At 42.8% G+C, this 15,996-nt stretch overlaps 1 protein-coding gene across 7 annotated transcripts in view; it reads left to right on the top strand.

Moving 5' to 3' along the window:
- ksr1a (kinase suppressor of ras 1a) overlaps nucleotides 1–15,996 on the top strand; it is a 32,734-nt gene that overhangs the window by 4,217 nt on the left and 12,521 nt on the right. For 2 of the 7 annotated variants that reach the window (XM_085174191.1, XM_085174189.1), the window contains exons 1-4: nucleotides 86–769; nucleotides 9,449–9,589; nucleotides 14,216–14,363; nucleotides 14,464–14,938. In XM_085174191.1, coding sequence (XP_085030317.1) covers nucleotides 560–769; nucleotides 9,449–9,589; nucleotides 14,216–14,363; nucleotides 14,464–14,938 — 974 coding nt within the window. In that variant the 5' untranslated portion in view covers nucleotides 86–559. Of the gene's footprint in view, nucleotides 1–85; nucleotides 770–9,448; nucleotides 11,770–14,215; nucleotides 14,364–14,463; nucleotides 14,939–15,996 lie in introns of those variants that run through there. The other 5 variants (XM_085174187.1, XM_085174190.1, XM_085174188.1 and 2 more) reach the window with 5 other exon arrangements.

Below are 15,996 nucleotides of genomic sequence, written 5' to 3'. Positions count from 1 at the left end.
TGTATTATTAATACGCTTTTCCTACCTTGCAATGCAACAAAAAATAAATAAAATAAATAGGAGGAAGCCAAGTTACTTTAATACTTCTCAAAACCTTCATTTTCTTCATTCGCTTTCTTGCGTGAGCTACTAACGAACGACAGAGGAGTGCACGTTGGTGTAACCCATATGACTTCATTTCCCAGATTGCACCGCGCTCCATGATGTTCCCAACAGCTGACAGACGGTGGAAGCCTCTGTCAGAGCTGTGTCGGTGGAAGCTTTGAGTATCCTCTCAGTCGAGCCTCACTGGACTTTGGACCCGGGTCACCGTCGAGCACCTTATTTTCATCTCTGTCAACATTTTTGTTTGCACACAGGGCTTCCATTTCTTTTCTTTTCTTTTTTTTTCTTTCTTTTTTTTTCCAGATTCGGAGCTGGGGACAATTGCTGTCAGCTAACTTCCACAATAGGTCGCTGCGTCGCCGGACTGCTGCATATGTTTGATTTATTTTTATTTTACATTTTTTTAGCTTAACACTTTGACTCCAGCCCTTCCAGCCGTGCCCAATGCCGAGGAATGGATAGTGTGTCTGCTAAAGGCGGAAAGATGGTCGAGAGTGATGAGCAGCCGGAGAGGGATAGCGGCGGTGGCGCAGCGATGGCCGCGCTACATCAGTGCGAACTGATCCAGAATATGATTGATATCTCCATCTCCAGCTTACAGGGGCTACGCACCAAATGCGCCGCCACCAACGACCTTACACAGCAGGAAATACGAACTTTAGAGGTAATGAGCTTCCCCCTCTCCTCCTCCTCCCGAGCACGGGCTCCGTGCATAAGCCCCGTCCGGAGATAGAAAGCAGTATAGCCAAATTGCGGAGTCATGAAGCCCCAGCGCTATGTCCGCCTCCCAGGCTGAATATTGGCTGAGGCGCCCTATCAGTGTCAGTGAGCCGAGCACATTTTGTCGCTTTACGGGCTACTGCTGGCTCGCTGTGTAGAGGTGACTCAAAAATAAACATTAAAAAAAAACAATAAAAGGAGCTCATAATGAAGTTTTGCTTTGTCCTGTTGGGTTTTACTATCCCTCTAGAATATTCTTTATTTGCCCGGAGCTCCTTGGATTGTTCCCAGCACCGTGCCGTGCAGCTGTATTGAGTCTGGCCTCATGGCACACATTCAATAGGCACTCACGGCTTTTATTTATATAGATATATGTATATGTTCGTGTATGGCGCTCTGCACTTGGTTTTGCCTCCATACAGTGGGGCCTGTGAGACAAATACAAATGTACGACGCGATCCATGTGGTTACCCCCCCTCCCCAACCTCATCCAGCAGGCAAAGGCTGGTGTGCTGCTGCTGCTGCTCTCCTGCATCTGGATGCAGATTCACCTACGTCGTGCGGGGATGACTTGACATTGCTTTGCGCGTTGCTCTTTTGGAGCAACATACCCTACTATAGCAGGCGGCACGGTGGAGAAGTCATGCCTGGTGGCGTGCAGGCGTCAACACAGGACGCACGCTATATTGCTCTCACTTCGCATGTTTCAGGAAAATTCAAATGAGGGACGGGGGAGTGCGTTTTTTTCGGTTTACCACATAATGATAACTGATACATGCGAAATAGGGTTATACATATAGCTCTCTTCTGCAGTCGTTTCAACAAAAGGGCCAGTTTTTTTTTTTTTTAAATCTCAGGCCTGGATGTTGCTGAGGAGAGTGATGGGAAGAGGAGGGGGTGCTGTGGCATATAAATGGCTGATACAGACAGTATATTTTGATGAGGCTTGGAGATGTGGAAAACAGTTGAATATTACAAGTTCAAAGCCTTCAAATGTCACAGTGACATCCTGGAGACATAATAGATGATGGGGGTTTTCTGGTTCATGGTTTATTTAAAGCCTTGTACCTTAGCTAAAAGGAATACTCACTCCTGATTGGCTAGAGGCTATCAATTATCCATGTCTCCTTTATTTCTGTATAACCAAACACCCGTGAACAACTGGGCTGTTGCCCTACATTAAAAAAAAAAGTATTGCTTTCCTTTTAGCCTCACAGTGATATAATGAGCTAGTTTTTAGAAATACTTAGCGCGGTCCAGAATTGCTGCTAATGAAGGAAGAAGCCCCTTAAACGACAGGTTACACTGTGTCCGTAACCTCTTAGAATCACAAATACAAATATCACCAGCAAGGCCTGGGGGGAATAATTTACCCAAAAGCAAAGGAGACATGACTGAGCTGTTTTATGGACTCAGCTGCAACTTTTTATCCAGTTTGAGAATACTGTATGAATCTCTATAAAATAATTTGGTTGCTCCCTCGCTGGCTGACAGGCATCAGGTGCGAGTTGGCAGCTATTCTGTGCAGGAACAAATTTTTACAGGCTCGAGTAAAGAAGCCTGGTCTTAAATGAAAATTCAAATTCTTCAACTGAATGAAACCAAAGCAAATCAGTTTGGATATTTGTATATATATATATATATATATATATATATATATATATATATATATATATATATAATGATCAAATATGGGCCTGAGCTGGATAAACAGGTTCAAAACAAAGAGTGCAAAGCGAATCCTGCTCCACATTTTTACCCCCTCTTCATCTGTGGTTATGCGTACCTTGTCTCTGGAACAGGATGTGATCTGGCAGAGTACTTCCTGAGAAATGCTGTCATGTGGACACATTTTGCACCAGCATTGTTCTATATGACAATGGACAGGCCGTGCCGCTCTCACATGTTTCTTGAAGGCTCCTGGGTCTCTTTCCTGTGCCTATGAGACCGTTATTAGGGGCTGTCTCTGAAAGTCAGAAGTGGAAGCAGTGGATGTGGTTACTTCAAGTCAAAGTTTGCTGCTTTATAGACCTCGCAAGCTTTCAGGATCCTTTCCTGCTGTAGGATCAGAATCAGAAATCAAACGAGTCCTGAAGGGGAGATAAAAAGTGCATCAGTCTGCGTTTCATTAGCTGATTTTATGCCTCAGCTGTACGTGTGTGTGTGTGTGTGTGTGTGTCATTGTATTTTTTCTTATTTCCACTGATTATAGCTGTACTTTTGTTTGATTGTTTAAACTGCTTCAACGACTAGTCGGCAGTGAGCTCACGGTGCAGCTGTTCATACATGCTGCGTTGTTACTGCAAGTGGCAGCATAAAGATAAAAAAATCTGACAACAATCGACTTGTCTGAGAAGACGTGACTCGTAATATCTTAGATCACAGCTCTAGTGGAAAAGTGCAGTCACCTCTTGGGTTCCTTTGTGTAATTCTTTGCCATGCAATGACTGTGTTTGTGTTTGCTATGCCAAGCCAGCCTAAATGGATCCTCTAGCACAAGATTTTAAGGCTGTTCAAATGTTGCAGTTGCTTTATTTGTCCTTATTTTCTTTATTTTCTAATTTTGTAGACCGTTTTTAGAGAGTTAGCAGACTTTGGGGTGATTTCGTCATGCTTTTCTTAAACTGGATGCTTCCTACACAGTAAAACAAATGGGGAAGTAACAAGAATTGGGGAAAAAAAAGACTGATGTGAAGAAATCTTAAAGATAAGCAGAGATCTTTGGGCAGGAGGGGAGAATACAGTTGTGGTCTGTTGATATAGATAGTTTTCTGTCTCCGAAAAACTCAAGACAAACTGAAGAAGAGATTTAGAAGTCCTATTTGCTGTTCTCTGGGTGTGTTCTTCAGAAAGCATCCATTTGTAACATGAAGGATTGGTTTAGTAGGGTTATCAGACGGGCATGATAATGTTTCAATCATGATAATGTATCGTGCCAGAAACGCAGCTAGGGTTAGATGTCTTTCAGGCTGAGGAGGGCATTAGGGATCCTCTGCCGATCAGCGGTCTTACTTCCCACAGCTTTACTGGCACGCTCTTTTGAAACCACCTCTTGCCTTCATTGTGTAGTTTCACTTCTCACTTGGGCCCTCTGTTAGATTCTTCTTACCACGTTCCCCGTCTCTTAGAAGTAAGTGGATTAGTGCATTGGTCGTAGATTTCAAATGACTCTTAAGAAGTATTGTGTGAGAGGTGTTGCTTTTCCAGGCGTGCGAGAGATGTGTCTGATGAGGTGAGGCGTGCAGTGGTTGCAGCGGCATGCCATGGTTCTAAAGTTCCAGCAAGCGCTCCACCATGCAACCGTCATATCAGAGGAGGTCTGTTCTGCAGCGAGGCATGGATATCGTTCCTGCTGGAGCTGCGAGTACTTTTAATTTGTGTGTTGAATTTGAGCAGTCTGTGTGAGGTCAGAGTAGTTGTCACGCTTGTGGTGCGAAAGGGTTATCTTTCCCATATTGCACTGGAGTGCAATCAAGAGCAGCTTGAACTCACTTTATTCCCTCATTGAGAGAGCTTTATTATTCCACTTGAACTGTGTGTGTGTGTGTTTGTGGGGGGGTTTTCTGCCTTGCCAGTGAGAGGATAATGATACTGGCCTCTCAAATGGAGTGCTAACTGGTACTTCACTTTTCACACGTTAATCCCACTCAGGCTTAGGCTCTGTCTGCCTCTCGTGGTTCTTCTGTTACATTTACTGTAGCTCTTCATGTATGCTTGACTCTTGCTTTATTGCATCCACGCATCCACTTGCTCTGCCTTTTAGCACCTTGTTTGTTCCTGAGCCGTAATCCCAACAGAATCTCAACTTGGAAAACAAATGCACCCTAATATCAAGTGCTTTGCTCGTGCACGCTGGCCATATATATATATATATATATATATATATATATATATATGGGAGAGATATAGATATATACATTGATGCTGTAAGTCTTTCCATAAAAGCAGCCTGTGCCCTTATCTTTCTTTTTCATCACCTCTCTATGTAATGCAAACAGCAAAGCGTCACTCTGTTTTGTCTCCTCACAGTGTTGGAGAGAGTTTGCTGCGCGCTCGTGGTGCGAGCTGTTGTGGCTGCATCTATATTTAGACATCTTTCTTCCTACGCATTTTCAGGGTTGGTTGTTAAATAAGAAAATCAAATGACGCGCAAAGAGCCCGTTCGAGAAGGGAGAGCAGGGAGGAAAGGGGAGGGGAGAATCAAAGCCAATCCGCTGTGCTGCTTCTCATGACATGACAACTGCTGTGTGTGTGTTTGCTGTTGGGGGGGTGTATAAAGGAGGAAACACAACTGTAGTGACTATATCAGCCCTGACCCTTTCTCTGTTTGTTGTTGTTGTTGTTTGTTTGTTTTTTTACAGTATAGCAGAAGTAACCAATAAGATAGAAGTACATACTGTTGAACAGTGTAGGCAGATGTTGATCTATTCTTAAACCGACTGGGGATGAGTTGAGGATTGCATCCTGTAATTTTGAGGCCTGCTGTACTTTTTTTCTTTTCTGGGAAGAAGGGATTTGCTTTTTCTAGCTGTAAATCATACCTGGTTGTAATTGTCTAAAAATAGACCTTTTAAAATGTTTAAAAGTGCAATGCCTCACGGCAGCTTGTAAACCTTACATTTTAACTGGCTAAACTGGCCACATGTTCTCCTCTTAGACGTGTCTTGTTTGGTCTGTCTGAGGCTCAGACAGACACGTACCCCTGGACCTACCACTCCCACCCAGCATCGACTTGCATGGGTGCTAACAATGATGGAGGAGGGGCAATTTATAGGCCATTGTCTTGGACTGTCAACTGTTTATACCCGACAGACACACCCCCACCTCCCCTCTGTGACCTGGCCCCTGCATAAATATGTCAGGATTTTTTTTTTTCCTGTTTTGGCCAATGGTGACAATGTAGCATACAGATATGATGAAGCAAATCTCTGGGACACAGTTTTAAGAGGTGCTTTGACTTTCAGTGCGCTCTACTTTCTGTTCAATCTCCACCAAAACTTATCTCGGTTTCTCCTCTTTGGGTTTTTCTTACCTAGTCCAGAGGGGCCACATGGCTAATGATATATGACATAAGGCGTGTTCTTATTCAGCGAGCCTGTTCTGACAACAAGAAGTGAGTGCAGATTTCTGGGCGGGAGAGCTGACCTTCATCTGCGAATAACATTTCCGGGGATAGAGCATTGTTGCTCAGTTCTGTGATAGGGCCACGCTTATAGCCTTGGCAGGTGCACCGAAGTGGCTGTGTCAGCAGGAGCCTTGAGAAAACAAAACAACTGAAGCGGTGGGATGTGCTCCTCGAGTCTGCTGTGTCAGGCTGGCCTGTGCTCGGACTCCCTTCTCTTTTCCTCGGTGCCCGACAAACCGGCTGTCACTCATCCCCTTGCAGCATTAGGCTGTTGCCATGGTGTTGTTTAGCTCTGCTGACAGGTGGGCTCTGACGCCATTTCTCCCCCTCCTCCTCCTTCCACCTCCGGGCCACACGTCAAACACTGCTTTCTCCCCTTTGCACCAAAAATAATATCCACGAGGCCAGCCTGCCATTATTTTGTTGACGTGTGCGTGCCTGTGCTCTTCCTATGCACAGTACTGATATCGGTGAGGGGGTTTCGTGCTTGTGTCCTCCTGTCTACCTTACCCATTTAGATGATAATGGGTAAAGAGACTGCTCTCTGTGGGAGGAACAATATAAAAGAAATGTTGGTCGTGTTTTTGCTCCTACACATTGGGATGTTTATATGGTGATATGTATGGTGCCTGAGCTCTGTGTTTCACATGTTTGGGAAAATCCCACTGAAATGTTGCTGACGACTCAGAAGAGGGGTTGCTAGGTAACCTGACGTCACAGGGCTGCACTGGTGTATAGGGAGGTAAAGCAGGAGGCTAGCTCATTAGCCACACTGAGCAAATGCCATGCTAGGCCTGATCTAAAAAAAAACAAAAAACAAAAGGACTACAGGCTCTGTTATTCTGAGTTTATAATGGATTGGATGTTGCATTTATCACAGGTTCACTTTGTGCAGTCCTGCTTCTATCTCCCATCTACATGGGTCTGTGTGTGTGTGTGTGCACGTCAGTACATTTGCATATATGTCCATATGTAAAAAGGTTTCCAGCAAAATACGTTCCTGTCTTTTCACTCCTCCCAGAGAGGAAGCTGGTCTTACTTACTGGCCTCTAAGGCCAACCTCTGGCAGCTGAATGCATGTTCAAGTCAGAAATGCTGCTCTGTTTTTGTCCTTTTTTAGTAAAGCTTGCCGGCACTCTTTGGCATGTAAGACCTAAACGTTTGTATTTAGGCACATTCGATTTAGCCAAATAAGCTTTTATGACAAGGTGCTTCCTTGTGTGCTGGTAATATTTCTTTTCATTGGATTACATTCAGTTTTATTATTTTATAATGCTCTCACTGCAGCTGATGATTGACGACTGCTCGCAGAGCTGAAAAGCTTCAGTCAGGGTCAACACGTTGAGAATTTAACTTCTTTCTATCGTCTTTCATCTCTCTGGCCTCCAGTCGAGAGGCTTTTGTTGGCTGCTGTGAAGAAGCCTTTTTACATCCCAAGGCCACACTTTCCGAGAGCAGCGCGGTATGCTGTACGAGTTTCTGTCTGGTCGGTGAGCAGAGGAAGCTCAATGAGCAGAGAAAGACACACGCTCGTCGCTGTTGCCCAGGCACTCGAGAGGTGCGCGGTGGGTCGAAAGGTAGCTGGTGCCGTTCAGCTCATCTCAAGGTGCTGCCTGCTGTAATGGATTCTTACAGATAGACGGTGAGATAAGGACACTCTATACAGTCACGCTGAGCTGCACAATGCAGGCCGTTGCAAACCAATACCACGGCGAGCATTGTTATACTTACTCACAGGACCACTGCGCTCAACGTGGGTTTTTTGGAAGGCATCAGATTAAATTGTTACAGCTTTACATTTTATTTGTGCAGACATAATGTTTCGAGGCAGACTCCAGTGGAATCATTTGCATTGATAGGCTGATCATTTTTGCCTATACAAAAACAAGGTAAAGCAATATTAACTGATGGGATGTTAACTGATGTTGGGTCTGATGTCATGAGACACTACAACAAAGGTTGCACCCAGGCGGCTAATTAACAGATGCAACCATTAGAGGAAAAAAAAACTGAGGAGAAGTAGGTGTCTGTGCATCTTGTTGAAAGGAATACTTTATTTAGAACCTGACAGAGTTACAGCTCATCTCAATATACTGGACAATATTGTTTATATTGTACACATAAAGGTGTACAATACAGCTTACAGTGGTGTTCTTTGGGTTATACACCTCTTATTTCTTTCTCCAAACATAAGCAGCATTTCTGCGGCCCAAGAGCTCTAGTTTTGTCTCATCTGACAAAAGGACACATTTCCAGTACATATAATCTTTCTCCAGGTTGTCCTTTGCATATTTCAGTCTGGCTTGAAGGTGTCTCTTGGTTTGTCACCTCACAGTACATTTCTGTGCAGGGTTCCAGTGATTGTCTTCTTTGACACTACAATTCCCTACTTGGCTAAGTCATTCACTAGTGTCTTAGCAGGTGTTCTGGTGTCTTTAAACACATCTCTCATTAGTTTTCTTTCTCTGTCAGACTTGTCCTGTACTGTGTTTGAATATCTTGATGGTACTACGCTGTGATAACTTTGTTTGTCCATCTACATTTTTTCTCAAATCTAAACTGATTAGTGTCTGAGTTTTTAACTTGGGAATTGATTTTACAAACTCTGGGCATTACAAAGTTAAAGCGCACCGTTGCACAGCAGTGCTTTGTGCTATGGCTCAGTTAAAAGGTCAGTTTTTCAGAGGGCTAATAATATCATGGTCATTTTCGCTCTCTCTGTAATAATTCTGTAGTGCAAATAGAAAGAATTCATGGTTTCTAAAGAAATGTAGTATGTTTAGAAATGCTATGATGAAAGCCCCTAGCTCTATTAAAAAATAAAGAAAAAAATTCACTTTGAAAAAAATTAGAAAAATTACATGTAAAGGAGAGAAGAATTGGCCTCATACAGGCGTCACATCGTGGACACATTGTGAACAACGTGTTAAACCTGGAAAGAAAATGATGGCTCCTTGGCTCTGTCATGAAGTGGTTTTTCTTTTTAGCCTCAGAGTTGGAGGGTAAAACATTTGTAGAAGCTCAGAGAAAATAAGAAAGTTTGAAGGAAAATGCCCGTGGGACGAAACTAGTCACATGGGCACTTTCTTTCCATCACTCTGAACTTTGATGCTTCTCAGCTGCAAACAGACACATTTGCTTTGGCAGCACTGCTGATGCTCTTATTAGATGACCAGGTCATTGTTCCTCTGGATAATAATATCAGTTTATATCTAATTAGCTTGTCTCTTTGAGGGCACAGGGAAACATTGGAGCTGTCACTGCAGGTACACTGGTGTCAGGTCAGTGTCATGTCACTCGTGTGAAAAAAGAAGTTTTCGGTCTGTTTCTGCTTTAAAGGTGGTACCTCTGCAACAATAAAACCCTGCCAACACAGGTGTGACAGATACCCTTCACAGTGAATGCCTGCTCTTTCTCATGTAGCTCGTAGCAGACTCCCAGTCTCCCCCGCTAACCTGCCCCTCCCTTCTCTGCTATGTTCTCTATTGCTCCCTGCAGGTGAAGCTGATGAAATACATCTGTAAACAGCTCCAGTGCAAGCAGAAAGTGCCAGAGACGGAAAGGCCCGAGGCCCTAGACGGCTATCCACACTTGCGAGACTGGTTACGCACCATCAACCTGCGACCAGAGCTCATTGAGGTAGGTCATCGTCTGGGCGCCAGTACTCTGGCCGGAGTGGCTGGCGTTTGTCTCCCGTTTACAGCTGTTCTATAAGCACATCAAAGACTGCGTATAAAAGTCTTTTATATGCAGTCTGTGATGTGCACTCAGTCAACATTCACATGTGCATGAGGAATTAACCAGCGGCCGTCAAAGTGCCTTTCAAAAAGAGAAGCTGCTTCATTTCCGACGTCGTGAGAACGGCAACGCCAAAATCTAAACTTGAGCTGATTCATTTCAGATAACTGTTTCTACTGTTCAATTTTATTTTTTGTTACTGAAACAAATCTCACAAAACTAGCAAAGCAAAAAAAGCGAAACTGGAAGAGACATGCTGGTCTGTGCTCGGAGAAAGTCTTGAATGCTTCAAAAATCTCATTCTCAGCCTTCTGCTGCTATTTATAGCTCCATGCCATGTTTGTAAGAGGGAAGAGAAGGCCCTTTTTATACAAGTGTACAAAGTGTACTTATGTTTATTATAGTTCTTTAGCTGATCCACTCTGTGCCTTTTCTTTTTTATTGCTCTAGCATTGTTGATGGTTACGTGTACATTAAAAAAAAACAGGTTTATTAAAGTCTTGCTTTTCAGTAGATTCTTTTAAAATAAGATAATGACCCGTTCCTTGCCTAAACATACACAATTAGCATTTATTTAGGTGCTGGATCACTTGGGCTGTGGTGGAACCAGGGTAAGGTCTGTTTCACTTTCTGTCGATCTCCCAAAAAGACAATGACCCAGAAAATAAAGAACTGACCTTGGGTGTGAGAACCATGTAGTGCAGTAAAATGTTTAATATGTGTTATTCAGCACCACTCAAGTGTCCCGCTCCTGAACTGTGACTCCAGCCTGCTAATCTGCGGCTGACACTGACCTCTGACCTCCTCGTGTAGCAGTGGGGAGTCTTGAGCGGAGAGATTTCCTGCAGAAAGCCTCCCTTATTAATGCAATTTCAGAACTCGCTATTTGCTGTCACTTCTGATCATGATGAAACTTTAGAGCATTGCCGTGTGCAGTCTTCCATTGCAGAAGCTACCAGTTGGTTAACTTATCATTTTTGTTTCAGTGTTGTTTTTAAGCTCCTCTATTGTTCAGTGGCTGTCAGCTGTTTGTTTGTTTGTTTTAACGCTTGGATTTATCATTTTTCTTATTGGGTTGTCATAATTGTCTCTCCTTTCTCTCCGCCCGTCCTGTCCTGCTGTGTCCTGCTGTAAACTGTTTTAATCCATGTCAGCTCTTATGTGTTTTTGTCGTTCCAGTCCATTTGTCTTTGTTTTGTGACCTGACGGTAACCTGCTTTATTTTTAAAACTCTCCTGCACTCGTTATTCTTTAATATGTGCCGGCCTTGTATGCACCTTGTTCCGTATCTGATTATTTGTGCTCTGTTTACCGTTTAGTCCGTTCACTCTTAAACCTCACTTCGTTTCAAAAAAATTTAGCTTTGCACGAGACACGATGAAGTTTTCTGATGAAATAGAAAGTGCTCATTTGTATGTCTTTTAGACCGGCGGGGACATCCCAAAGGACAAAGGACTGTAGCGGCATTTTGATGACCTATTTAGACCAAATATTATTAGACTGAGATGTCTACAGCGCATCTCCTCACTTTATACTATGATGGCTAGATTATGTGATGGACAGTCCAGTTTTATTCGTAGCTGAATTATGTACATGACTTAATACAGAGAATTCCTACTGGGGATTCTAACCTGTGAAGGGCCCATATTAATTAAAACAGAGCCGATATAATACTGCATGTATAGGAGGCCCCAGTGAAACAGTCACGTATGCAGGCTTTGCTGTAACTATGTTCTGAGTGAGGAAATAGAATGAGAGTAGAGGGCCGACAGCAACTTTAAATATCACATCACTCACCCCTTACATGTGTGTGGTTTAGTGTGTGCGTGTCCTATGTTTTGGTTCTAGTGTACACACTAGTGTGGGAGGTTGCCCTAGTTTTGTGATCAGTGTTTGCCCCTGAGAGCAAGGGTTTAACCTGACTGATAAGTGATTGCGTACTTCCCCAGTCAAAAGAAACATCCTAAACTCACTGGATTTGGCCCTATTTCCTTCTGTCATCCATCAGTTGTTGATTGCGCTGTTGTTTTATTTTGCCGCTTCAGTAACTCGGCTGTAAAAAGAAAGCCCCGCCCTTCCAGGTTTGTACATCTCCAATCTTGCAGACTACATTTTTTAAGGCACATAAAAGGCTGGAAACAGAGGAATATGAAAGGAAAACTGCAGTGCTAAATGCTTAAATAAGTGGGAGTTGGTAGTACACTGGAGGTCATAAAGAACGCCTCCATCTTTTTCAGTTTTTATTGAAATTTGAGGAGATTGACTTGAGTGAGCAGCCTCGGTGATTCACTGTAATGCTACAAGTTCAGATAAAATAAATGCATTAAAAAAATAAAGTTTCAATAGTCAAGAAATGGAATAATCATCCAAATGGGGTTTGAGTATCAACCAAAGTGGAACAGTCTGGTTTACGACACCCTGTGATGCCTTATTGTTGAGTTTTACTGTCTGCTGAAATAATAAATTTTCAAAAATGGGAAGTAAAAAAGGAAGACAGCCTGGGTGGTTAGCAAGATGACCCAAAACGTTAGAGAGGAACTAGACAGCAGGTTATAAATGAAAGCTACTTAACCCTACATAACCCTTACATAGTGGTCACTACAGTGGACAGCTATTCAGAGGCTGTTTCCTTGTATTTGTGTCAGTGTTGATCGTATATTAGCACATAAACCACTACATTGGACACTGTCACTCCATAACCTGCCACCCACTGGTCGTTTAATGTTACTATAGATGTATGACGTGTTTCATTGTAATCATTGTTATTTAACCCTTTCATGCATGAATTATGACAGTTTTTCTCTTAAGTATTTTTTATTAATCTTTTCATGAGTAAAGACCAATAAAAATACTTAAGAAAAAAATAATGACTGAAATGACTGAAAGGGTTAAACATGTGGCGCTGGTTTAGATGTGTAGTATTGTGAAAGCAAAGCAGAGTAGATGTATAACAAAATGAATTTCATAATTAATAAATCCGTGTTTAATGGTTTGTTACCATTAACCTAAAAGTGAAGTTAAACGTGTGCAATGTGACTTTATTTTGAAATTTTATCAACTTTACTTTTTGAATTTTTGAATTTAAAATAACACAACAACTATTTGTTTAATAAATGCTTTGTGGCTTTTTGTAAAGTTCAGCGTGATGCCTCCAGAGCTTTGTAAATGATACAGCGTAGTGCATTTAAAAAAGCTATTTGCATGGTTTATCTATAAAGCTAAATGTTTATAATACTTGTTTTAAAGAGCTGTCACTGTGGCTGTGACACGTGCATCAGTGGACCAACACTAAAGGACACGTTGTGCGTCTCTGAGAGGCCCATGGCGCTGTATAAACGGCAGTATTTGCTGCTCTGAACATTGACCAGTGACTAGGCCTTCATCATTTACATAAATTTTTATATGCCCCAGTGTCATGAGAATGTAAATGTTGACAATGCTGATATTGTCTGGTATCAGCTGTGATATAACGCGTAATACAATATAATAGTCAGTCAAAAAAGTACCGCAAACTATTTACAATTTGCCTATTATAAAGTGCTACAATAATTTCCACTCTGAAACAAATGCTAGAAATATCGCAGCTGCTGAGTGGATTACATTTAGGGTTTAATTTCAATTTGTAAAGCAGTCACGATTAAGCGTTCTTTGTTTTAATTTCAAAATTGATAACTTTTCAGTATTAATAAAGATACAGACTTAATGCTTAATTAAATACTGGTCAGCTAATGTCAATCAAAACTAATGTGAGCACTGTTAACTTTAACACACTGTTAATCCTCCATTTGGATTTTTTTTTCTTTATTTATGACACCCAATACTTCATATTATTTACAATTCACAATTGTGTCCACATAGAGTATCCAAGCCTATATGAATTTGTGTCTTTATCCGTTCAGTCATTGGGGAAAAAGATGATAAAGCATGCGCTTCTGTTTTCTTACTTTGCGGCCCACTAGTGCTTCCCAGTTCTCACAGTGTGGTGTGTGTATTAACTCTGCATCTTACTGCATCACTGTTTACTTCCTCTTTTACTGTTGTTAAAGTTACCTTCACCATTGTACAGTCATTACACCTGTATAAGACATTTCACATAGACAGAAAATATTAAGCCATTTTTTTTTGTCAAACCCCAGCTCAGGTTTGATCTTGGTGTTCCGCTTCTGCTCTATGCAGCTAATCTGAAAAATCAGATAAGCAGACAAAGTAGTGTTTGGAATACCCCAAACAAACAGGATTAACAGTGATTTCCAGGAACTGTCCCGAGTCAGATGTTGAATAACCTGCTGAGCACTGCAACATTCTGCCCTTTTTAACGCTCAGTTTCAGCCTCACTACAAACAGTGTTGTTGTGGCTGATTGAGGGTACACTCGGAACAAAAAATATTTTTTATGAATGCCATATAAGCATAGTTCTTTTGGGGTATTTTGCTCTCTTTTGTTGTACAAAGCTTGTCACTAATATACTGCTTCACGTTGTAATAGATTAGAGCTCTTGTCATGGGCTTTTGTTTTGCTCCTCTGCAGGCCGTGGAGGCAAAGCTGTCGCTGGATACCTTACTGCAGATGACAGGAGCTCAGGTGAGAGACACAATGCGAAGACTTGGGTCCAGCTCAGAAGAATGTGGCAGACTCGGTGCTGCCCTCTCTTGTCTAAAGAGTGCTACTGAATCAGGTATGGGTTTGCACTTGGATGTTCCTAGAATATATTTCCCACGGATTTTCTATTAGTCTTTTTAATTATTTATTTTTGGTCTGTTTCATGTCTCTTCCAGGAGGCGAACTAAGAGATGACAGCAGTCTCTGGCTGTCTGAGCCCACCAGGAGGGACAGCGGCTCTCTGCTGACAGCAGACCAGCTAACCAACCTGGGGACCCCACTCCGCACACACAGCCCCTCGCCTCTAGCCCGCCCATCCACCATCCAGTCCACCCCATCCACTCCCTGCGCAACCTTCCCCCACCCTCGCTCAGGCTCGATGTCAGCGGCGCCCACGCCAGACGCACATGGCGACAGCCCTCTCACAGATCCATTCCCTATGTCCTTTGCCCGCGCAGCCCGCCTCCATGGGCACATCTCCACCCCACCTATAACGCCTCCTTCAAAGAGGCGTCACCGGTTGAAGCCTCCCTGCACCCCTCCCCCGCCATCCCGCAAGGTACTGCACCTGCTTCCCAACATCACACTGACGCGCAGCAAAAGCCACGAGTCTCAGCTGGGCAACCGCATCGAGGACCCTCCCACCAACAAGTAGGTGCTAAGCTGTTAATGGGTGGTTTGAAGATACTGCTCAAGAATTCACCTCATTTGCAGCTTTTCATAAGTAGGTCAGACTGGAACTAAGTGGGGAATCCTCAGATGGCACTGTAATTGTGACAGATTGCTTCTGTTGTGGGGAGTGTGTATGTGTTTTGGGGGTTTTCTGTTTGCTTTTTTTTGGGGGGGGGGGGTATCTTTTATTTCACTGAAATTTGAATCTCAGCTTGTTTTTGCAGGAAGTGTTTAGTTTCTGCTTCACAGAAAGGAAAAGGAGAAAATTCTGATTTATGCTGGCCAGCAATGGTGTTGGCCAGCTGACAAGCCTTCTCACAAGGGATCTTTTTTTCTCGGTTTGTTATTACTATCAACTGAAAGAGCACTTGTTGTTTGACATTTTATAAAGGGCTTGATAAAATGCCCCGGTCCTGCCCGATGTCTCACTCTTAATTCCGTCTTGCGCTCTGTCGGGACAGAAGCAGTTTTCCTTAGATATGTCCTCATTCGCTCTCTCTCCCTCTTCCCCTTCCTCTTTCACATCCGTTCACATACTGCCTGTTGCTCCTTTGCTCTCGCTGTATGAGTGGAGCTAATCCCCACGCAGATTCCCAGAGATTATGAGTCATGTCAAAACAGGAAGTATTTCCTAGTTCTAATGCTCAGAGGTGGCAAGAAACACAGTTTCTCTCTATCCCTCTCTCTCTTAATATCTAATGTTTTTTTAACTTCTGTACTAGGACTGGCTGCCCAAGCACAATACAATCACATGTTTATCCATAATATCTGTTTGTGGAAAACTTTATTTAAAAAAAACGAAACAAAATGGAAAAAATGGCTAACATAGGACACTATATGCTTTTGGAGGTTTATTCTCAATCTGCATATGTTGTGCGGTATATTACAAAAGTGTTACTTTATGTAAGGAGGTCGCAAGTCGCAGTACTAGACTGATAGTCTTGTTGCAAATTTTTACAACTGTGGCTCCTCACGTGTTTGTGTGCATGTGCGTATAAACCACAGACCTGGCACCGCTTAGCCCTTCACTCCTTGTG

The sequence above is a fragment of the Neolamprologus multifasciatus genome, chromosome 10 (genome assembly GCF_963576455.1).
Source record: "Neolamprologus multifasciatus chromosome 10, fNeoMul1.2, whole genome shotgun sequence".
NCBI classification, from domain to species: domain Eukaryota; kingdom Metazoa; phylum Chordata; class Actinopteri; order Cichliformes; family Cichlidae; genus Neolamprologus; species Neolamprologus multifasciatus.
Note: the sequence above shows the minus strand (reverse complement) of the source record. Positions and strands in the feature narration are given on the sequence as shown.